The sequence below is a fragment of the Mesoplodon densirostris genome, chromosome X (genome assembly GCF_025265405.1).
Source record: "Mesoplodon densirostris isolate mMesDen1 chromosome X, mMesDen1 primary haplotype, whole genome shotgun sequence".
Lineage (NCBI taxonomy): Eukaryota > Metazoa > Chordata > Mammalia > Artiodactyla > Ziphiidae > Mesoplodon > Mesoplodon densirostris.
The window spans coordinates 82,408,219-82,432,025 of NC_082681.1; the positions used below are offsets into that span (position 1 = coordinate 82,408,219).

General features: G+C 42.4%; 1 protein-coding gene across 2 annotated transcripts in view; it reads right to left on the reverse strand.

Annotated features, from left to right (window-relative positions):
- Positions 1–276: 276 nt before the first annotated feature.
- The window catches only part of AR (androgen receptor), a 184,904-nt gene continuing 161,373 nt past the window's right edge, over positions 277–23,807 (reverse strand). Inside the window, exons 4-8 of one of the 2 annotated variants that reach the window (XM_060086762.1) lie at positions 13,168–13,455; positions 7,175–7,319; positions 2,132–2,262; positions 1,115–1,272; positions 277–432 (exon numbers count right to left, since the gene is read on the reverse strand). In XM_060086762.1, coding sequence (XP_059942745.1) covers positions 277–432; positions 1,115–1,272; positions 2,132–2,262; positions 7,175–7,319; positions 13,168–13,455 — 878 coding nt within the window. The remainder of the gene's footprint in view (positions 433–1,114; positions 1,273–2,131; positions 2,263–7,174; positions 7,320–13,167; positions 13,456–23,807) is intronic. The other variant, XM_060086763.1, reaches the window with a different exon arrangement.

Consider the following 23,807-nt stretch of genomic DNA (forward strand, 5'->3'; position numbering starts at 1 on the left):
TACCACAGCATTCAAAACACAGATAAGGGCCACAGCAGGGAGCAGAGTTTGAAAGTGCCATGGTGGGTCAGATAGGGAGGCAAAGAAAAGAAAAGAGGAAAAGAGAAAAAAAAAAAAGCCCAGCAAGTAGAACTCAAGAACATCTTCATGAAAGATTGTACATCAATAGAGGAAATTCCCCAAGGCACTGCAGAGAAGTAGTGCAGAGTTAAAACAGGCAGAAGATTTCTGAAAAAGGGAGTGGGGTGGGGTGAGAAAATGGGGGCTTCCAAAGCTTCACTGCGTGTGAAAATATATGGGCTTGACTTTCCCGGAAAGGATCTTGGGCACTTGCACAGAGATGATCTCTGCCATCATTTCTGGAAAGTCCACGCTCACCATGTGGGACTTGATTAGCAGGTCAAAAGTGAATTGATGCAGCTCTCGTGCAATCTGCAGGGGGACAATAAGAGAGGGAGAAAACAGGGTTGACAAGGAGTTGGCTTCTTGTCAGGGTCTATCCCCGCATTCTTTGATTTCCTCCTCTTTCCTTCCATGTCCTTGGGCCTCCCTCTGTGTGTGTGTGTGTGTGCGTGTGTGCGTGTGCACGTGCATGCATGCACGTGTGCGTACACACACACATGCACTAAATTGCCTCCAAGGAGTCATTGGAGGCTCCCAAGAGACCTCTTACACCATTGCAATCTCCCTGACTCAAGACTGGGTGTTCCTTTTCCCCAGCACACACACACACACACACACACACACACACACACACACACACACACACACACTAGCTCTCTCATACACACACACAAACGCACATGACTCGAGGAAAAGGGGGAAAACATCCAGGTCTGTTTTGTCTGCCTAGAGAACTTATCTACTCTAAGCCCCTTCTCTGAGTCCCAACTGCTCTGTTCTCAACTCCTCCACCTCTTTCACAATATCCAGCTGGGACACTGTGACCTGTGTTCCTTTCTTCTTCATTGAATTTTCTTCCTGGACCACACTCAAAGCCAGAGGGGAATGGAAGCACCTCCCAACAGGTGGTGCCAGACCTTAGAAGAGCATATTATCACTTGGCTCTATCAGGCTGCTCTCCCTGACAAAGCACCCTCCATCATTTGCTTACAGGCTGCACAGAGTCCAGGAGCTTGGTGAGCTGGTAGAAGCGCCTTGAGCAGGATGTGGGATTTTTTCTCTTGCATGCAATGATACGATCAAGTTCCTTGATGTAGTTCATTCGAAGTTCATCAAAGAATTTTTGATTTTTCAGCCCATCCACTGGAACTGATGTGGAATGAAGACAGAATGGGGAGGGGAAGCATGCCCACGAAGGAGCATTAGATAAAGCACCAAGTTTTCTGACCACAAACTTGACCCCCACCCCCACAGGGAGAGAACCATATACTTGGTTTCCTGTCACTTGAGGCCTATATGCCTGGGGCCTTCAGAAAGTCTGCAAGGAAGGTCTTAGGGAAAAGGCTAGCTGGACCCAGTGTGTAGGGTATCAAGTAAATAAAATTTACTGAGCTTTTCCATTCTCTAGACTTCTCATCTACACATTTCTTAGGACCTATGGTTTTACGCTGTTCACAGTCTGGCTCTGAATTAGAAAATTAAAACATGTGGTCTTGAATATCAAATTTTGTTTCCTTTCTCCCTCATAGAGTCTAAGCACTCTGCTTAGAAGAGACATTAAAGAAATATTCCTTGGCTGCCAAATAAGCCCTGTCTGAGTTGCTTACACAGAGATTCTCTTTTTGGCAGAAGAGGAAATTCCTTCCAGGAGGCAATCCCTTCTGCCCTACAAGACATATAAGGTGGTCCTTGCCTGTTTCTATGGTAGAAGCTATGGAAAAATTCAGAGACCTGCTAAAACCAGACAAAAAGGCCTTGTACCAGAGAGAGATTGGGGGTAGGTGGGGATCTAATGGAGGTTGAATTCTAGCAAAGAAATTGGTCTCTAGCCATGAAATTCATCCTTGTTAGGAAAAAGGATGCTAAGGGAGAGTGGAGGAGGGAGGGTGAAAGAAGAAGGGAAATGTTCAGGAGCAGGTTTCTTCCCAATAATCCTTTAATGAAAAAAGCGGCTTCCTTCTGATCCCTTATGCCCCTAGGGGCATTCCCTGCCCTTCCAGGCACTTACTAATGCTAAAGAGCAGCAGTGCCTTCATGCACAGAAATTCCTGGGGGGTGATTTGGAGCCATCCAAACTCTTGAGAGAGGTGCTTCATTCGGACACACTGGCTGTACATCCGGGACTTGTGCATGCGGTACCTGGGAAGGAAACACAGAGGAAAAAAGAGGAGTAAGGAAAGGCTTACAATAAACCCAGAGAGAATATCTGTGGTTGCCCTCCCCTTTCCAAGTTCTCCAAGAAGAGCTTGCTGTTTCTCTTGCTGGTGCTTCAGTGACAGGAACAAAGTTGTTCTTTTTTTTTTCCAAAATCGTGATATCCTGATAACTATTCATCTTCCCTGGCCAGGATATGGGTTAGCACATGGAATTTCCAGGTCCCCGTGCCCCTCCTCTTTCCTGATACAGGGACAGGAAAGCCTAACCAAATGAATACAGTGGGCCTGGCACATGCTCTCCCTGACTACAGTCCTAATATCTCAGCTGCAGCCAGAGCCAGAACCTGCCTCACAGACATTCAAACTTGGAGGATTTCTAGGAGACAGGCCTTAGAAATCAACTCTTAAATTAAGGACATCAGGATTCCCAAGTGACCATACTTCCCATATTAGAAATTTAATCATTTCTTTAAAAACTCCCAGAAAAGGAGATTCCCCATTGCCCCTTTAAATGAGCTCCAATGCTTATCAAATCAGCCAGAAAATATTTCTGAATGTCAAATCTAAATGTCCCCTGCTGAAGCGGAGCCTACTCCCTCATACACTGGCTGTTCCTTACCACAGTTTGGGAGTTATAAACACGTGTGAGCTGCTTTTATTATAGTGACTTGTGAACACATCATCACATTATCACCTATAAATTATATAGGGAAGTGGCCAAGGCTTGGACAGATTCTCGAGGGGAGCAACCTCTCTGTTCCATGACTGGCCATGACAAGCTCGTAAGAGAAGATACAGCATCCTCCTGCTAGCAAACCTTCCTGGTTTTCAACACTTCAGAAATTGTGTGTGTGTGTGTGTGTGTGTGTGAGAGAGAGAGAGAGAGAGAGAGAGAGAGAGAGAGAGAGGAGAGGGAGAGAGAGAAATTGATTTTATATCTTGTGGAGAAAGGAAAGGGAATTTGACACTCACTTAAGTGGTGAGTAAAAAGACCTCCCAGATTGGGTCTGAAGCCTGTGGTTTGACATTTTGGTCCCCAAACCACTAGCCTCGTTCACAGGCTAGGCAGGCCTGGTACTGGCTGGGTGGAAGCTCAGCACCCTATCTCAGAGAGATCTTGGATGGCCTAGAGAAAGAGGGAAAGGAAGGGCAGATAGTGTAGAAATATTCAATGCAGGCTGGAACCAAACTGGTAAAAGGAAGCATTTAGATAGTATCACAAGTCAACTGACCAAAACAATGCTGCTCCAAGCTCTTTCGCCCTAAGGAATTTTTTTTTTTTTTTTTTTTTTTTTTTTTTTGCGGTACGCGGGCCTTTCACCGCTGCGGCCTTTCCTGCCGCGGAGCACAGGCTCCGGATGCACAGGCCCAGCGGCCATGGTCCACGGGCCCAGCCGCTCCGTGGCACGCGGGATCCTCCCGAGGAACGAACCTGCATACCCTGCATGGGCAGGCGGACCCCCAACCACTGCACCCCAGGGAAGCCCGCCCTAAGGAATTTTTAAATAATATTTACTGAGCCTTAGGGCATGGCCTTGCTCTGGTCTGTCTGTGCTTCCAAGCCTCTGTTGATGACAACACTGCAGTATTTTTACCATTGAAATTGTATTCCTGACATGAAGGATTGCTGCAATACTGCTGCAGACCCCAGGAACAGAGAAGGTGGAGAAAGGAGGAGAGAAAGGCAAGGGAAGGAATTCAAAGGGGAAAGGAATAAGACCTGAGGAGAAAAGCAAATTGAATAGGGAACAGCTAGAGGAAAGAAAGGGATAGAGTGCAGAAGGTAGAAAGCAAGGGGCAGGAATGGAATTCGGGAGGTGAGCAGAAGTAATTGGGATTAAAAGAGAGTGGAGAAGTGGGAAGACGAACATTGGAAAAAAATGATGAAGCACAGTGCCTGGCACATAGTAATTGCTCAAAAAATGATATGTTGGAAAGTGCCATTATGATTCTATTCACTATTCTACAGATGAGGAGTATAAGCCTCAGAGAAGTTCAGTAATTTACCCAAGGTCACACAGCTAGGGTTCAGGTCCATTACCCTCACAAACTGTGTTCTCCACAAAGAGGGGAGGAGAAAAGAAGAAAGCAGGGTTGATGACAGGGTTTGGTGTCAGAGAGATCAGCAAATGGGTTGGCCCAGAATCCCTGTCTTTTTCTTTAGGCCTCCGTTTCCCCATTGGTACCTTGAGGAGGCTAGCAGCAACTGGTGACTTTCAACTGGAGAGGTACTGCTCCCTTAGTGGGTACTAGAAATGTGTGGGGGCAGTTTGGGCTGTCACAGTGACCAGGATCCTATTTGGTATTTAGTGGGCAGGTACCAGGGCAGTTAAACACATTCCAATATGCAGGAATGTGCTAAACGATGAAAAACTATTCCTCGGAAAATGTCAACAGCATCCCTGCTGAGAAACATTGGTTTAGATGATTCTAGGGACGTTAAGAGCTCTAACATGGTGGGTTCCTATAAGAGGAAGGGGGTCTGCTGTTTCAGGAGCCCTGGGGCTTGACATAGGACCCTGACTCTGTGGGGAATCCTGCGGTACCTTTTGATGAGGTACATGGAAGTGGACCAGATAGCTGAGGTAGGGTGCCACATATTTACACAGAGGTGGAAAAGGAAATGAAGATTTAGAAAATAGCCAATTATCACCTTGCAAAGGTTCATAGGTCTTCAGGCTCTGGATGGGGAGGGTAGTGCAGGTGCCCAGTAGTTGATTTAATCACTGGAGGGCAGCAAGAGGGTGGGTTGAGAGATGAACAGGAAGAGAGCTTTTTAAGGCCTGCTCCAGAAGATGGCATCATGGGTAACTCTTTGGAGATCTGGAAACCACAAAGCAGGTTGTGCCAAAAGCTCAATGGTTATTCTTAGCTTCTGGCTACGAGGACTGGCTGAGTTGGAAGAGGGCAGCTGGGGACGCTTATTTTCCCCCATATGGCACTGCTGTACTGGAAGGAACCACTGGCCTGTAGATTTTATTTTAAGGCTCTTCTGGGTTAGAGGGCTAGAGGGGAGGGAAGGTCAATTCCTTCCTGACCAAAGGAATTCTCTGTGGTGAGACTAGCTCAAAGTTCTTGGGAAGATTTTTCTGGCCAGCTCCATTCACAATACCACAAGGGACCTCAAATAGCAGACACGGAACAGATTATCACTGTTAGGAAAAGAGAGTATCGGAAAGGTACTTCTTTTTTATTTCTTGCCCATTATGGAACAGACATTTCACATCCATTAGCTCCTATTTTAGTTGTCATAACAAAACCATTTAAGAAAGATTTATTTTATTAACAGATTAGGAAACTGCGGATCAAGGAAGGTAAGGGTCTTACCCAAAGACAATGATGTAGGAAATAACAGAATAGAGGTTTCTGTTGAGAAAAGTACAATTTTAAAACCTGAGCTCTTGGCCAAATTCGTGAAGGCTAAATAGAGCTGGTGGCAGGGCAAGCATTTATTAAAACTGTTTTTAAGAGAAGGGAAGTGGCTGGGCCATGGTCACATGGCCAAAAAATGGTGGAACTGCACTTTCTCATCACTTACCATCGGGGGCAGTATAAGAGCTAAGAGTCACACAGCCGTACTTTGAATGCTGTTGCCAACATGCTCTAACTGTTTGACGTTGTTGGGTAAGTCACTTTATTTTGATGAACCTAATTTTCTCCATCCATTATTTTTTTTAAAGGGGAAATCAAGTTCTCATGAGTGCTCAATGAGAAAGGATTAGGGAAATATCTAGTATGGTCCTGGCACAAGGGAGTTTCTCAACAAGTGGTGACTGGTAGTAGCTTTTGATGGTAGCATAAGGGACCAAAGGAACTTCAACCCTCACAACTAGAGTCTCTCTGTTCACTCCCTATGTTTCTCAGAGTGAAGAAAAAGGACCCTGACATGAGGGTCTGAGATAAAGTAAAAGCAGGTCAGAAGCACTGCCAAATTACCAGTATTGAGTCTTTTTTTTTATTAGTTTCTGCTTTATAACAAAGTGAATCAATCATACATATACATCTGTTCCCACATCCCTTCCCTCATGCATCTCCCTCCCTCCCACCCTCCCCATCCCACCCCTCCAGGCGGTCACAAAGCACCGAGCTGATCTCCCTGTGCTCTGCAGCTGCTTCCCACTATCTATCTACCTTACGTTTGGTAGTGTATATATGTCCATGCCTCTCTTTCGCTTTGTCACAGCTTACCCTTCCCCCTCCCCATATCCTCAAGTCCATTCTCAAGTAGGTCTGTGTCTTTATTCCCGTTTTACCCCTAGGTTCTTCATGACATTTTTTAAAATTCCATATATGTGTGTTAGCATACGGTATTTGTCTTTCTCTTTCTGACTTACTTCACTCTGTATGACAGACTCTAGGTCTATCCACCTCATTACAAATAGCTCAGTTTCGTTTCTTTTTATGGCTGAGTAATATTCCATTGTATATATGTGCCACATCTTCTTTATCCATTCATCCGATGATGGACACTTAGGTTGTTTCCAGCTCCGGGCTATTGTGAATAGAGCTGCAATGAATATTTTGGTACATGTCTCTTTTTGAATTATGGTTTTCTCAGGGTATATGCCCAGTAGTGGGATTGCTGGGTCATATGGTAGTTCTATTTTTAGTTTTTTAAGGAACCTCCATACTGTTCTCCATAGTGGCTGTACCAATTCACATTCCCACCAGCAGTAGTATTGAGTCTTGATTGGAAAAAGTGACAGCCTTCCCCTGTTCTCTCTTACCAATTGGCCTTTCAGCCAGGCAAAGCAACCTCAGATTGAGCAGGCTGGCTGGGCTTCTACTGCCTCACCTAAAGGTCAAATGAACCAACTCACACCATTACTTACATTACCATCATCACCACCAACGAGGTCTGTGTCTATGTGAGTTCTGGACACATAAGCACTTACTCATTGAAAACCAGGTCAGGGGCAAAGTAGAGCATCCTGGAGTTGACATTGGTGAAGGACCGCCAGCCCATGGCAAACACCATAAGCCCCATCCAGGAGTACTGAATGACTGCCATCTGGTCGTCCACATGCAAGTTGCGGAAGCCTGGAAATAGGGCAGAGGCAGTGGTCAGACTGAGCACTGATGGGCTGAGTGAAGTCTGGGACTCGGCTGGGCTGAGAATTTCTGACACTTGGGCTGCCCCTGTGGAGCCCCAGGGGCCATCAATGCTGCGGAGCAGGAGGAGAACAAACTCTATGGTGGGGATAACATTCCTTGCACTCCCTACTTCATTGAGCTGCTCAAAAGAAACAGAGGCAAAAAGTGCACTGTCCATTGGAAGAGAATAATAATCTAACAAACACTTAATGACTGCTTACTTTGAATTAACTCTTCTCTAAGCATGTTACTTATATTAATTCATTTAATCCTCACAAGAATCCAATAAAGTATATACTATTATTGTTCCCATTCTGTGAATCAATAAAAGTGAGTCACAGAAGGGTTGAAGAACTTGTCCAAGATCATAAGGCTAGTAATTGGCAGATCAAGTTCCAAAGCCAGTCTGATTCCAAAGCCTTGATCTTCAGAAAGGCTCACTGCCTTTCCAAAGATGCAGTGTAATAATCATTTCTCTCACATGAACAGCACTTTTCACTTTACAAAGCTCTTTTCTAGCTATAATCTTGTTTGTACCCTCTAACAACCCTGGGAAAGGGATACTATTACATATCAGCATGTGGTGGAATGCCTTTGACAGCCATGCCTTCTGCACACCACCTTCAGGTTCCATCTCTTTGCTCTGACTCTTTTCCTGCCTCCCACTTCCTCTCTCTTGTTTTCTATTCAATAAATACCTGGTCCTGCTAGTTTCCTACTCTACTGCCATTCCTGCATACTGCCATTATTATACACAAACAGGCCCTTTATGACCTGCCTTCTTAGACTAATTTCTTACCATTTGCCTTCTCATAATTTAGGTTCTAGCTATTCTGAAAAACCCACAGTTTGCTGAACACACACACACACACACACACACACACATATACATCATGCCTCTAAATCTCTGCTATCTCTGCACAGGCAGCTGCCTTTCCCTAGAATGTATTCTTTCCTCCCCGGGCTTTCCATCTGATAAACACCTACTCATCTTTCAAGTCTTCACTGAAAGGCTACCTCCTCTGTGATGCCTCTTCCAACTCATCCAAACAGAAGACCTAGTGATTCTTCTTTTACCATCTTGCTGAATCTTAAGTAGCTCCGTCCAATTATAGCACTCATTACACTGTACTGGAATTTATCTATGCACATATCTGTCTCCTCCGTAAGACTTAGAACTTCTGGAAGACAGGGACCATTCCCTTCTTATTCATCTTTTCCTCTCTAGTATATAACACAGTTCAGATATTTGAGTAGGCGTTTGAGAAATATTAATTAGACTTAGGACCCTCATTATATTCATTTTATAAAATGAGAATTATAGATGAACTCCAAATTACCTCCCTTAAGCTCAGAGAACAGAGGCTCCCAGATGCTGCCTCCACATAGGTAGAACAGATATGGCTATGTTCTCCTGGAGGTTTCCAAATAGTTGGATACTTAAAGCATCACCTCAGAGCTCATCCCCTACCAGTGCCTCATTTATCTTCTCCCTAACAGATCCAGAATTATCTGAAATTTTGTCTTAATTACATTACTAGGAATGCTTACATGAATTTGGATAATGCTTCTAACTTTCCTGATGATGACCTCATTTAACCCTCACAATTACCCTAGAGTGTGGGCAATGTGACACTAATTTTTCCAACAAGGAATCTGAGGTCCAGAGAAGTTAACTGACTTCCCCAAGCTCATACAGACTGTATGTGGCCGAAATGGGACTAGAACCCAGGTGTTCTAATTCTCTTCTTCAGTGCGTTTCCTATACTACTGCTGAACAAGACAGCTCAAGAACTACCAATGTCATGAGTTTTTTCTTAGCCATAGGCTCAGGTCTGAAGTCTACACTGTCTAGACACATAATTCTGTTTGGTTGGTTCTTGCCACACACACACCCTATTTACCCTTTTTTTCCTTTAAGTCCCAAGACTACCAGACATCAGGATGCTAGAGTTCCTCACATCACCACCCTTGACTGCCATCTTATCTCCCAGGCATGTGCCTCACATCTTCACAGGAGCTAGTCTGCTAACAGACTAGCTGGAGCCTCAGACCCCAGAGTATTTCCTGCCTGAAGCCCTTCTGTAGCAGAGAATACCTGGGACTGATTCTTTCGAGTAGGAGACAAAAAAACAGGGTCAAGCATGGAACATCAAAGAACCTCTTTGGGAGGGGGCCTGGGAGCTTGAACCCTGAACCCCTGGGGTGGGAGGCAATGCGAATCAAGGAAAGCCTTGGTTGGTGAGTGTGTGAATATGAGGGTGCATGGGATGATGAGGATTAAACTGTACAAATACCAAGGAAGCCGTCAATACTGATTATTTTTCCCTCCCTGAGATGCCAGAGAACTAACAAAGAGGAGAAAAAGGGAAAGCTTAGTTTGGCTGTAATACTAATTAACGGTCCTTAGTGACAGCTGCTTAGAAATCAAGCCTAATTACTGTATATGCATCAACAACATAGCTGCTTCAAAAGCTGGGCATTAGAGAACAGAGTTAGGTATTGTAATCAGATTAGACCTATAGGAAAATTAGCCCGCTAATGCCCATCCTTTGAAGCAGCCTGCTCAGATAGTATGGCTATCAAGGGATGACTTGAGGAAGCAGTAGTTCCAGCCTACAGGTTTCCTTCAACATACATTCATTCACTCAACACCTATTTGGCGCTGCATTAGGCTGTTTTGGAGAAACAGAGAGAAGTAATGGTTTCAGGTTATGAAACACACCAAACAGGTTAGGGAGGAGAGGCTAACCTGAGATTCTGTTTTCTCACTAGAATCCAATCAACATCATTTCTTAGCAATCTTCAGTAGAAACCTACAGTCTCATGTCTAGTCTGGAAGAACATACCCAAAGAAAGGTCAATTAGGAAATCTTTGCTGCTTTATTGCACCTGACAGCCAAGGTCTTCAAAGAAGACAATTCATCTATGGGACCCATGAATGAGCTTCTAGGAAAAACTAGTGGCAGCTTAAAATGATTTTAGTGGTTTAGCACTCAAGCTTGATAATAATGACCCACCATTTACAGAGCATCTTCTATGTTTCAGCTATTATACTAGATGTTCTTTATACCTAATTTCTGTGTTGATAACAATCTGCAAGGTATCAATTGTTCTACCATCTCTACAAATGAGGAAACAAGTACTGCAGACATGTGATTTGCTCAAAGTCACACAACTAGTGTATAGCTAAGATTCCAAGCCAGATACACCTGATTATAAATATACTGTGTACATACAGTCTACTCACCCTCCCTCAATAGTTATCATTTACTAATGTACCAGGTGCTATAGTAGGCAATTTACATATACCATCACTGTCACAGAAAACTTCACAACAAAATTGATCTGAGTAGGTACTTAGCACAGTGCCTCTCAAAGGACAGGAACTCAATGTGTTCAATGAGCAAATAACTTGAATTAGTATAGGTGATTACTGATAATATGAATAACAGTTCTAATGAATGTGGTACTTGGCTTTCTTTTGAAACTATTCTTTAAATTACTCAGGGTCAGAGATCATTTCCTTAGACAAGCTAGATGGTGAACTGATATGAACTTGCAGACTTGTTAATATAAGGAAAAGGCTTCCCACCCTGGAGGTTAGGCTGAGGAAATCCAGTGGCTCCCAGTTGTACAAATTGTGCCATAATGCTTTGCACCAGTTTATTGTTAAGACCGTCAAACTAGAACTCAGAGGGTGTGAGCCCAAGCTCTGGCTGCATTTGTTAAGTGCCCAAATGGAACAAGTTAATTAACCTCTCTGAACCTTATAATTTGAAATGGGAGTGAAAGTCCTTATGATTCATAGGACTGCTAAGTGGAATCATATATAAGAAAAGGTTCTATCCTATAAAATGAGACATTAAGCTGTCTGGCAACTGTTTGGAAAGATTAAACTGAATCTCTGTTAGACACATGACATCAGGTCACCCAGCTGAGTAAGTGATAAGAATTAAAGCAACTTTTTCTTTTCTTCCTTTTTTTTTTGTATTTTTTTCTTCCCTGTGTGAACTCTCTGTTTTCGGCACAGTGTATATGCAGCCAGAGTCCTTGGGCGTTCTTCCCAGGGATCTAATTGGCTAGTCAACCACAGATTTCCAAGCTAGGAAGGTGTTAGGGACAATCTGGTAGCTGTAACTGGGCCTTGTGAGTTGGAAAGGCAAAAAGGGGACTTGACAGTCAACGTGCAATGTCTTCCAAGGCAGCAAGTCCACATTATGACCCAACTGGCCTTGGATAAAGTTTTGGTCCCTCACTGTAAAGCCCAAGGCTAGAGAACTACAGGGGTGCTACACAGACTATGGGTAGAGTTGGATGAGGAGGGGATTTGGAGTTAGGAAGGGACGTGGGCTCAAGTTCTGGCCCTGATACCTTCTGAATGTGCAACTGTAGGCAAGCACATCACCTCTCAGAGCTTCAGTGTATTTATCTATAAAACAGGGAAAATAATCCTACTTTACAGGATTCTTATGAGGATCAAATCAGGTAATACATATGAAACTGCTCTGTTCACCATAAATTCCCATCTGATTGACAGTTATTATTAAATGGCAGGTTAATCTTTGACTCCACAAGGAGAGGTTTGGTTGTTGATGTTTCAAAAGAATCTTTCAGTCATGGAAGTTTAAGATTAAGAGAACCCTTAAAGAGTTTATGCTTCTCTTGTTTCCCAACTGTGTTCCCTAGAGCACTAAGATTCTGCAAGAGGGATCTGAGGCTTCTCTAGTGTTAATGAGGGAGAGGCACTGGCTTTAAATCAACCAGCTCCACTTGGATCTGTGTACCATGTTTTTGAGAAATAAAGAGTTTGGTTGCTAAAGGAACGTTTGTGAATTGTTGGATAGAGGATCTCTGGGGCTTCTTTAAGCTCCAATATTTTAATAATCAGACCTTTCCAAACAACAGATGGCCAAGAGAGGAAGGGAGTTCCCCATCACTGGAGGTATCCAGGCAGCAGTTAGAAAAACACTTCATATTTCTTTCACTATCACCTAATGTTTCCTTCCACTATGATGATGCTAAGGTAGTTTATTTAATTTATTTATTTATTTATTTTCTTTTTTGGTCACATGGCGTGGCTTGTGGGATCTTAGTTCCCTGAGTAGGGATCGAACCCATGCCCCAAGCAGTGAAAGCATGGAGTCCTAACCACTGGACTGCCAGGAAATTCCTTAAGGTAGTTTAAAGAGCACAAAGAGTTCCTTGAAGTAAAACTGGAAAACCATCAGTTTAGTCCAAACCACTTTTCACACATTGTACAGATGGAAAAACTGAGACCCAGAAAGGGAAGGGATCACATGAGTTACCAGCAGAGCTAAGACTAGAGCCTAACTGTTCTGACTCCTAACCCCATGTTCCTTCTATCATACCATATTATAAGAGTTCCAATGGTATAGGTTCCAAGTAATATTAAAGACAGAATATCAGTTAGGCTCAGTTGGGGTGAACCTGTGTGTGTACATATAGAAGAGCATCTTAAGGCATATAAGGGTATGTCTATGTGATCCATGATTATGGGAACATTTGCTGACTAAATCTGTGGGTTGAACATAGAAACATGGTTGCTGTGTGCTGATGTGAGGCATGTGGGATACTCGATAATGTTGCTATTCTCCTTGATTTCTGAGTTTCCTTATTTTTAATGTAGGGATTTCTACCAATCTCTTCCCTCACAAGGTTATGGTGAGGATTGCATGAGTTAATGGATGGGAAGCAAACAGACATGGTGCTTGGCCCAAAGGAGCCTTCACTAAATATGATCTCCCACATCCCATGCCCCCACTTTCCTTACCAGGTAAGGCCTTGGCCCACTTGACCACGTGTACAAGTTGTCTTTCACCCAGTTCATTGAGGCTAGAGAGTAAGGCTGCAAAGGAGTCAGGCTGGTTGTTGTCATGTCCAGCACACACCACACCTGGCTCAATGGCTTCCAGGACATTCAGAAAGATGGGCTGACACTCATAGCCTTCAATATGTGACACTGTCAGCTTCTGGGCTGGCTCCTCAGTGGGGCTGGTGGTGCTGGAAGCCTCCCCTTCCTCCTGTAGTTTCAGATTCCCAATTTTCTTCAACTTCCGGGCTATTGGGAAAGAAGGGAAACTTGGATTTATTATCAGTGGCCAAAAACACAGAGCACAGCTACCCTGTTAGAAAAGCTGTTTGAGCTAAGAAAACAAGGATGTTCATTCTCCCTAGTCACAGACTCTAAACTCCTTAAGGACAAGTGCTCAGTTTAAACTGGTTAAATAAATGATTCATCATTCTAAATTCCTCCTAACTCAAACTTTCATATCTCGCTTTCTCTGTGATCCTCTTGCCAGACAGACCTAGTATATCCTTCGATTGGGCTATGCCTAAATGCAGTCTCCAGTATTCATACCTTGGACCTTAAATTAAATCATTTACTAATATATTCATGATTCACTCATTCGTTCATTCAACAGACATCCATTGTTAGGCCTTTGCTTTTGGGTGGTGCAAAGAACATAGGCCCTAACCCAGTTCGGTAGAGGAGAAATAAAGGTCTGCTAACAATTCTAACAATTAGAAAATGTCAAACTTGTGAATGTTACAACAGGAGTATTAACAAAAGAGGAAGAACAACAATCTCTCTGCATAGGTGGGGTCAGGAAATGTTTATGGTGATATATGACCTGGACCTCGAAGAATAGTGAGGATTTCACCAGGCAGAGAGGAATGGAAAGGGCATAAACAAAAGCACTGAGTGTTTAGGGGAAAAAGAGACCAGTGTGGCTGGAGTGTATATTGTATATGTGGGGAGACTGGTTATTTATGAGGTTGAAAACAAAAGTGGGCTTTGACTTTAAAGGAGCATGTATATCATATTAAGAAATTTGGGCTTTATAACACAGATGATAGGCAAATACAGAATGTTTTAAATCAAGGGAAGGTTGTACTTGTGTCTATGTCTAGCATGTCTAGCAGATTGCTAGGGAAGGAGACTAGAAAGGCAGATCTGTTGGAGAAGGACTAGACTTATCATCCTACTTCGGGGTCAATGAATGGGAATTTTCTGGTGTTGCAGCATTTCTCACTTCAACTATAACAGCCCCAGGTATTGTCAGACATTTACACTTCATAGTTGAACATACACTGTAACACATATATTGATTTTCATCTTTAGTAAAGGGGAGAGAGAGAAGCTGAAGTCTGAAATCCCCAACTGTATCAAAGAAATAACAGAATGTCCCTACCTTTATAATCTGCCTGTAAAACGGGAACCATCCATTAAAAAGGATGATAGAAATAACATTATTTTTAAAAAACAAGAATAATCTAAAACCCAAACCTTAAGAACCATCCTCCCCCTGTACTCTCATACACACAATTTACAGGTCCTTGAGCTTCCTGATGTTTACTTTGTGCTATTTTCCTTAGCATTTATATTGGAAGAAATATAAATAATTGAAAAGGTCATAACTCTGAGATCTAGCATAGGCAGTTGCACCGGGACAGACCATAAACCACTTTATCTCTAATCCCTTTAAAATAATAATAATAATAAAATTTAAAAGGTATAAAACAAAGAGAGAAGCTGATTGCTCAATTTTAATGTATAAATACAACAAGACCTGTTGCTGATCTCTTTCTGGCTCCTGCAAATAAGAAGACACTTATCTGGAACTGACTTTCAGCTCTAATTAGGAAAATAAGTCTTGCAATGCAAACTCCAGTCATAGTACAACTCAGTAAATCAATGAAAGAATGAATCACATGTTTGGATCAACAACCAGGGTAGAGGAGGAGAAAATAGAGGGTTTGGTGGTGCAAGAAAAGCCCAGAGAAGAACTCAGGGTAAAATAACAAGGAAGCCTGGAAAATCAACACAGAGTTCAAGATGACCTTGTCCAACAATCACTTCTGCAAGGTTTGGGCACAGTCAGTAATAAGGAGATATGCACACCCACTGTCAACTCCCACCTCCCATCAAGGGCACAAGCTGGAGGTATGGGCAGGACTAAGCTCATCTTGTCCCAGAGCTACTGGCATGGCCCCTAAAATTTTTTGTCATCTGGGGAGCCCATTGCTGACATGGGCTCATGTAGGCAGCTCCACAGACTGGCAGTGGCTTCTGGATCTGCTCCCCTGGTACAGGTTCTAGAGGTAGACATTCTCTTCCCCATCACTGGTACTTTCTGACCTTGGGCTCAGAAGTTGCCAGGCCATGTAGTCCCCCTTTCAGCCTGGGAGAAGACAGAGATATAATTAGCCTTATGCCTGAGGGAACTAAGAGATATAAGGTTAATTATTTTTTCTGAGCCTTCTATGTACTTCACTTCATAAACATATCACTTAATTCCACAATGGTCTTAGGAGGTGAGGAATATTTCCTATCTCTGTTTTGCAAGTGAGTAAACTGAGGTAACACAGCTATCAAGAAACAGAACCTAAAAATCTTAACTTAGTCTGACTATAAAGCCAATGCTCTTTCTACTATATCATACTGCATCCCCAAGGAGTCTGAAGCCCTAAACCCTACTTCTAGCCCAATAGAGTTGAGGAGTAGGGCTAGGGTTATATCCTCCCTGCCTTACACCCTCACCCGTGACTCTAAACTTCAGTAACTAGCATCAAATCCAGAAAGGAAAAGGCAGAAGCTATGAGACTCCTCTAGTCATTTGCCCAAAGTAGAAATAGGTTTGGGGAACTATAGTGGCTTAGAGATTCATAGCATGACAAAATAGGAAGGGTCATTAGAACTCATCACATCCGGGGGTTCACAGAATTAATATACCTTCATTGTCTACACAAGTAATACAGTGTGTGTGTGTGTGTTTATAGGAGAATGGTGGGAACTCTGGTGAAGTGAACTGAATGCTTTACCGCCTTCTTGCCCCCGCAATGCATGTGCAAATAACACACACACACACATATACATACTCCTAGAAGGTGTTCATATAATATTTTAATTTCTTCCTAAAACTCTTCTGTATCCCAAAGTTGAATTCAGGCCTTAGCCATTATTCCAGGACTTCTGTTGTTAATCCAACATTTCAAGTCAAGGATGGAGAGCCTGAGGCCAGAGTGAGTGTGGTCTCCTACTGTCAGAGCAGAGACTAGAACCAGGCTCTTATTCCTAATACAGAGTTCCCTGTACCATACCAGCTCTCTTTTTGAGTAAGTTAGTCATTTCTACTCTATCTCAGTACCTGCCTCTCTGAGCTCCTTCTAGATTTGCACTGTCCAACACAAGAGCCACTAGATGCATGTAGCTACTTAAATTAAAATTAATTAAAATTAAATAAAATTAAAAATATAATTCTTTAGTCTCACTAGCCACAGTTCAAGTGCACAAAAGGCACATGTGGCTTATGGATGCTACAATGGACAGTACAGTTACAGAGCATATCCTTCATCTCACAAAGTTCTATGGAATACTGTTGTGAATCTAGACTGTTCTCTGGGGCAGCTGTCCCATTTGTCATGCCCTACTCATGCTATTGATTAAAAAACAAATCCAAATGAATTGTATATAGAAGAATCCATGGGTTTTTCAAAAAGGTGGAACGACACAGAGAGGAATTGGTGCTGGTGCAATCAGCGTGGTATGCTCTGTCACCTTGACTCTCCCACCAATGACTCAGATCTCAGTGGGCTGATGACTCGTGGACCTAAGCAAACTCATTACAAGAAAGATCAATATGTGCAGAGACTGTGAAGAGAATCTATCAACCTAAAATAATTCTCCTTCTCTGCATAGTGCTAATGAAAACTTGGCTGGTATTTTCATATCCTCCTCCTCTAGACCTATATGGCATCTGCTTGAGAAAGAGAATCCACATTCCCACTTGCCTCCAGGACCTGGGTAACCTGCTGTCCCTGCGGCCACGGTGGCCCAAGCTGCACCAGGTGTTCTGGCCTCTCTGCCTGAAGAGGGTGACTGTACTGAACATAATTGAAATCAGATTCCATTCATTCTGCCGGGGGATCCTCTGTTCTCTCTGTGCAGCAGAGGCCAGCATGTTGATAGACGACTTGGAATGCTGGACAATGAGGCTTGCTAGTCTCAGCTGTTACTCAATGCCCAAGGCCTTGTTTTCATCCATGAAGGCCACCCCCACACCCCTCCTGTCTCCTGCACCTGAGCCCCAGAGTCATATCTAACTCTTTCATGTGAGGTACAGGCTTGTCAGGCCCCTGTGTTACCACAGAGACCCATTGGTTTGCTCAAATTGAGTGATGAAGCCAGGATAAAGGGAACAGTAAAGGTTGATAGTTCTAATGGTGTGTGAGTTGCTTTGCATCTCATCACTGTCTTTCAATTGTAGGTCAAAGCAGTGACAAGAAAGGGACATTGGCAAGGCACATCCTTGTCTGTACCTGATATTTAGGGGAATAGAACCCTTGAAAACATGCCTGGATCCTGCTGTCTGGACCCTATAGGGAACTGACTTTTCAGCATAGTGGCATTAGACTCCTACGAGGGCTGTCTCTACAGCAACAGAGAAAGATTTTTCCAATTAGGTTCAATGGTACATCCCTCAGGAGAAGTAGATGTGATTAATCTGTAGCTTCTATAGCCACTATGACCATTAGGCACTATTCCAGCCTTATTCCTTGCTACCTCAAGACAGAGGTTTTCTCATCCTTGGGCAGGGGAGAGGCAAGGTGTGGTAAAGTTTACAAAGTCTTAGAAAATTCAAGTTCCTCTCCCCAAGGTCAAGGATGTTTCTCTTCCTTGAATCTCACCATGGAATTTGAAGGATAAAAGAATCATTTCCTGTGGTAGGTATACTTGATGGCTACCAATATTCCCAACCCCTCGTGTACACATACCTTCTTCCAGTTATTTAGTCAAACACCAATATAGGTGTTGTTATAAAAGGATTAGGTAGATGTAATTAAGGTCACAAATCAGTTGAATTTTGAGGGTCATTATCCTTGATGGTCCTGACCTAATCAGATAAGACTTAAAAGGGACTGGACTCTTTCTGGAAAGGTATTCACGGAATCAGGGTGATTCAATATAGTGAAGATTCTCTGTTGCAGGCTTTGAAAGTGGAGGTGTACACATGGCAAGGAATGAGGGCAGCCTCTGGGAGTTAAGAGCAGGCTCTGACAGACAGCCAGAAAGGAAACAGAAACCTTAATCGTACAACTGCAAAGAACTGAATCCTGCCATAATCACATGAGCTTGGAAGAGGACTGTGAGCTCCAGATTAGAACAAAGCCCCTGACCAATAGTTTTATTTCATCCTTGTGAGACACTGAGCTGAGAATCCAGTCATGCTGTGTCAGACTTCTTTTATTTATTTCTTTATTTATTTTTAAAATTTATTTATTTATTTTTTACATCTTTATTGGAGTATAATTGCTTTAAAATGGTGTGTTAGTTTCTGTTTATAACAAAGTGAATCAGTTATACATATACATATGTTACCATATCTCTTCCGTCTTGCGTCTCCCTCCCTCCCACCCTCCCTATCCCACCCCTCTAGGTGGTCACAAAGCACCGAGCTGATCTCCCTGTGCTATGCGGCTGCTTCCCACTAGCTATCTATTTTACGTTTGGTAGTGTATATATGTCCATGCCTCTCTTTCGCTTTGTCACAGCTTACCCTTCCCCCTCCCCATATCCTCAAGTCCATTCTCTAGTAGGTCTGTGTCTTTATTCCTGTCTTACCCCTAGATTCTTCATGACATTTTTATTTCTGAAATTCCATATATATGTGTTAGCATACGGTATTTGTCTTTCTCTTTCTGACTTACTTCACTCTGTATGACAGACTCTAGGTCTATCCACCTCATTACAAATAGCTCAATTTCATTTCTTTTTATGTCTGAGTAATATTCCATTGTATATATGTGCCACATCTTCTTTATCCATTCATCCGATGATGGACACTTAGGTTGTTTCCATCTCTGGGCTACTGTAAATAGAGCTGCAATGAACATTTTGGTACATGAGTCTTTTTGAATTATGGTTTTCTTAGTGTATATGCCCAGTAGTGGGATTGCTGGGTCATATGGTAGTTCTATTTGTAGTTTTTTCAGGAACCTCTATACTGTTCTCCATAGTGGCTGTACCAATTCACATTCCCACCAGAAGTGCAAGAGTGTTCCCTTTTCTCCACACCCTCTCCAGCATTTATTGTTTCTGGATTTTTTGATGATGGCCATTCTGACTGGTGTGAGATGATATCTCATTGGAGTTTTGATTTGCATTTCTCTAATGATTAATGATGTTGAGCATTCTTTCATGTGTTTGTTGGCAGTCTGTATATCTTCTTTGGAGAAATGTCTATTTAGGTCTTCTGCCCATTTTTGGATCGGGTTGTTTGTTTTTTTTGTTATTGAGCTGCTTGAGCTGCTTATAAATTTTGGAGATTAATCCTTTGTCAGTTGCTTCATTTGCAAATATTTTCTCCCATTCTGAGGGTTGTCTTTTGGTCTTGTTTATGGTTTCCTTTGCTGTGCAAAAGCTTTTAAGTTTCATTAGGTTCCATGTGTTTATTTTTCTCTTTATTTCCCTTTCTCTAGGACATGGGTCAAAAAGGATCTTGGTGTGATTTATGTCATAGAGTGTCCTGCCTATGTTTCCCTCTAAGAGTTTGATAGTTTCTGGCCTTACATTTAGGTCTTTAATCCATTTTGAGCTTATTTTTGTGTATCGAGTTAGGGAGTGATCTAATCTCATACTTTTACATGTACCTGTCCAGTTTTCCCAGCACCACTTATTGAAGAGGCTGTCCTTTCTCCACTGTACATTCCTGCCTCCTTTATCAAAGATAAGGTGACCATATGTGCGTGGGCTTATCTCTGGGCTTTCTATCCTGTTCCATTGATCTATCTTTCTGCCTTTGTGCCAGTACCATACTGTATTGATTACTGTAGCTTTGACTTACAGAACTGTGAGCTGATAAATGGGTACTAAATATGAGGTAATTTGTTATGCGGCAGTGGAAAACTAATATACTTTCCTTACAAAATTGGGGTATAGACAAGTCTTTGGAATCAGAAAATCTTGGATTCAAGCCCCAGCTCCATCAATTACTAGCTTAATAACTTTGAGCCCATTGCCTAGCTTCTCTGAGATTCAGTTTCCGCCTTTGTAAAATGGGGGAGCCGCTTCCTGCTTCCTAGGTCACTTATGAGAACTAAATGAGAGAGAATGCCTGGCACGTAGTGAGCCCTCCAAAATGATTTTCTTCACTCTCCATACATTCCTAAAGAGTAGAGATTGACTGGATTACAGGGGACCAAACTCAGACATGGGGAAGAAGGGACAGCAGGGTTAGCAGAGAACCAGATATGGCAGAGGAGGGAAGGGAAGAGTGACACATTAGGAGATGAAAAAAAGTAACTGAGTTTCTTCAGCATATAACTGCCTATAAAACTGAATTCAGGTCTTAAGTGTAATTCTAAATGCTAACTAAACACAAAGGTACAATTGGTTCAGAGCTTCAAATTCTTTGTGAAACCAGACTAGGCTGTACTTATGTGAATGTCTGAAATTATGTGTGTGTGTGTGCAGGTGCTTATATATTATAATGCTTAAATGTATGGGTCATGAACTCGAATATCTTCATTAGTCAGGCAGATATGCAAATGATCTAAAACAGCCTAGTGAACATAAATAGGGTGGGCTGGGGACAGGGAAAGTGATTGATGCCCTGCCTAGGGGCAATCTAAGACTGTTTGTACTGGACAAACAATTCTGCAAGTCAATTTTGGCCTGTGGAAAACCAATTTGTGGCCTCTGGCTTAAATCATGCCAACCATCTTTCCATCCACTAGGATTAGAGTCAGGGGATTTCACTGTACAACTTTAGGTTTAGATATTCAGAGGAACACTGGATTAAGATCCAGGGGAGCTCACTGTATGATCTCCAGAACATCCTTTTCCTTCTTTTGCTCTTAGTTTTTTGGTATATATACAAAGGGTAGTAGTTAACAACAAACAGTCTGGAGTCAGACTGTCTCAGTGTTAAGCCTGGCTGTATTGCTCACTAGATGTGTGACTCTGGGCAAGACTTAGCCTCTCTGTACCTCAATTTCCTCATCTATAAATTGGGGATAACATTAGCACCTAACTAATAAGGTTGTTAAAGAGGAATATAGACACTGTGGTGGTGTCTCAGAGTAGAGGGAAGATTCTCCACCACCAGAAGAACCCTCCAAGACTGTAGCATGGTGAAAATTTTCACTGTACTTAAGGAGGCAGCATGCAATGATGACATCAAAGTTCTAAAATGTTATTCACAAGAAAGGGCTTTTTATTATTGATGGTGGTATTCACATTCTTATGGGATGTCTGACCTTGAACATATCCCTTGATTTCTCCTACACCTCAGTTTTCTCATCTGACCTGACTACTGCATAGGACTATTATTTGGAGAAAGTGAGATGATCTCAATGAAAGTACTCCGAATTCTGTAAAAATGTATATCAATGGGCAGGCTATGACATTTTCCAAGAATGAATCTCTAGCTAGAAAACATTCTGAAAAACTGCCTAGGGTGGCAACCTATAAGAAATATTGTCTTCCATCTTGGTCAACTGGTCTCAAGTCAAAGTTTGAGGGCCAAACTGACAGGTTAAACAATCTTAAGATAATTATAGGATCTACCTCACAGAGTTGTTGTAACTTTACCTAAGAGACTACATGTAAGGTGCTTAGCACACAGTAAATTCTGTACATCAATATATGATGCCTCTTACTCTTTCTTGGTAGTTGCTAAACCCCACATTGTTCCACGTCATTCCCTTTATCTCAAGCAGCTGGATTTCTCTCTGAAAAAGGTAACTGATGAAACAGGGAGATCAGCTCGGTGCTCTGTGACCACCTAGAGGGGTAGGATAGGGATGGTGGGAGGGAGGGGATATGGGGATATATGTATACATAGAGCTGATTCACTTTGTTATACAGCAGAAACTAACACAACATTGTAAAGCAACTATACTCCAATAAAGATGTTATAAAAGAAAAAAAAGAAACATATAGAGTTTCCACAGGGATTTAAATCAATTAGGAGAGAGAATCTAATTAGAAGTTTCCCCAGACATCAGTCTAGTACAGTAGTGGAGCCCCAAGGATTTTAAAGGGCCCTGAGAAGAGGTAAAGTAGGCCTGAGAATGTGGCTCCAATAAACCCTCCTTCTTTCAAAGCAGTGCTCTATTCCATATCTTCATTTGGGACTCTGCATCAGATTTTGTTTGAAGAAAAGATTCCATTGCCAAGAAAATGTTTGAAAGCCCCAGATCTTGTCTATTTCTTCCTTTCCCATTGAAACAAATCCCTATTATAAAGATGAACAGACTGAAGGCCAAAGCTAAGTCTTGCCCAAGGTCACACAGCTAGATAGTAGCAAAGCAGGAACTAGAACCAGGTATCCTGACTTTTAGGGTAGTACTCTTTCAATTTTATCAGGTAGGGTAGCATGTTAGTGGGGAGAAGGGTCAGCTGGAAATGAGTGGGGAAGAATTAGGACAAGGATAAGAGACAGGGAACAGAGCCAGTTCTTGGCAGTCATGGAGTGAGAGATTAGTAGGGGTGCATCCAAGTGTAAGTGTACACGAATAAGTGTAGGCCAAATTCTCTCAGGCAAGAAGGTTTCTTGGTCTTTCCTCCCACGCCCGCATTCTCCTCCCAGTCCCAATTCTGAGTCATAGGAATTGCCAGGGAATAGAATATTGAATTTTATCTTTCAAGGTTTATGTTGGACTGTTTAGTCTAATGTTTTTTAGTTCATGGAGGAGTAAACGTAATTAATAATAGAATGATATGCAATTCTGCATATGCTTGCCAAAGCACAGGACCTGGCAGAAACTATTTCCAAGTCTCCTCTCTCTGACTACTGAGCCACAAGAAAGAGGTTCACTGTCCAGATGCCATCCTGGGTGAGGGGCACAAGGTCATTACCAAAAACCTGCTCATGTGAAATTGCAGAGCCTGGAAATGGTTTCGCATATGAGGCTTTTCTACTGGAAAAAGTAACTACGTGAATTTAGAGCATACATGCTTTTACAATTACATTTAAACTGACATTAAAAACAAATGTGAAACAGTCCAAGCCGAACAGGTCAGCATGACCTGGAAAGCAAACGAGAGGAAAAAAAAAAAAAAAGAGAGAGAAAAACGAAAAAGAAAAAAAGGCCCAATGTTAACAGCATTAGTCCTGTCAGTCTGTTGTAAATAAGAAAATACCACTGGTGTATTAACGGCTTTATTAAAGGAAAATTCACTAGCAGAAATATGCAACATTCAAACAAATAGAAAGCAGTTAAAAAATAAACCCCATTAGCCTTTCAATCCACATTAGGGAACCTCTTGTTGGCCTGGAGATTAAAATTCTGCCCCAAGGAGGGGGAGACTCCCTTCCCTCCTTGAAGTCCTTCCTTGGCTTTTCTCCAGAATGTTGCTGAGTCAGGGGAAGGAGAAAGAAGTGTCTGTGTGTGTGTGTGTGTGTG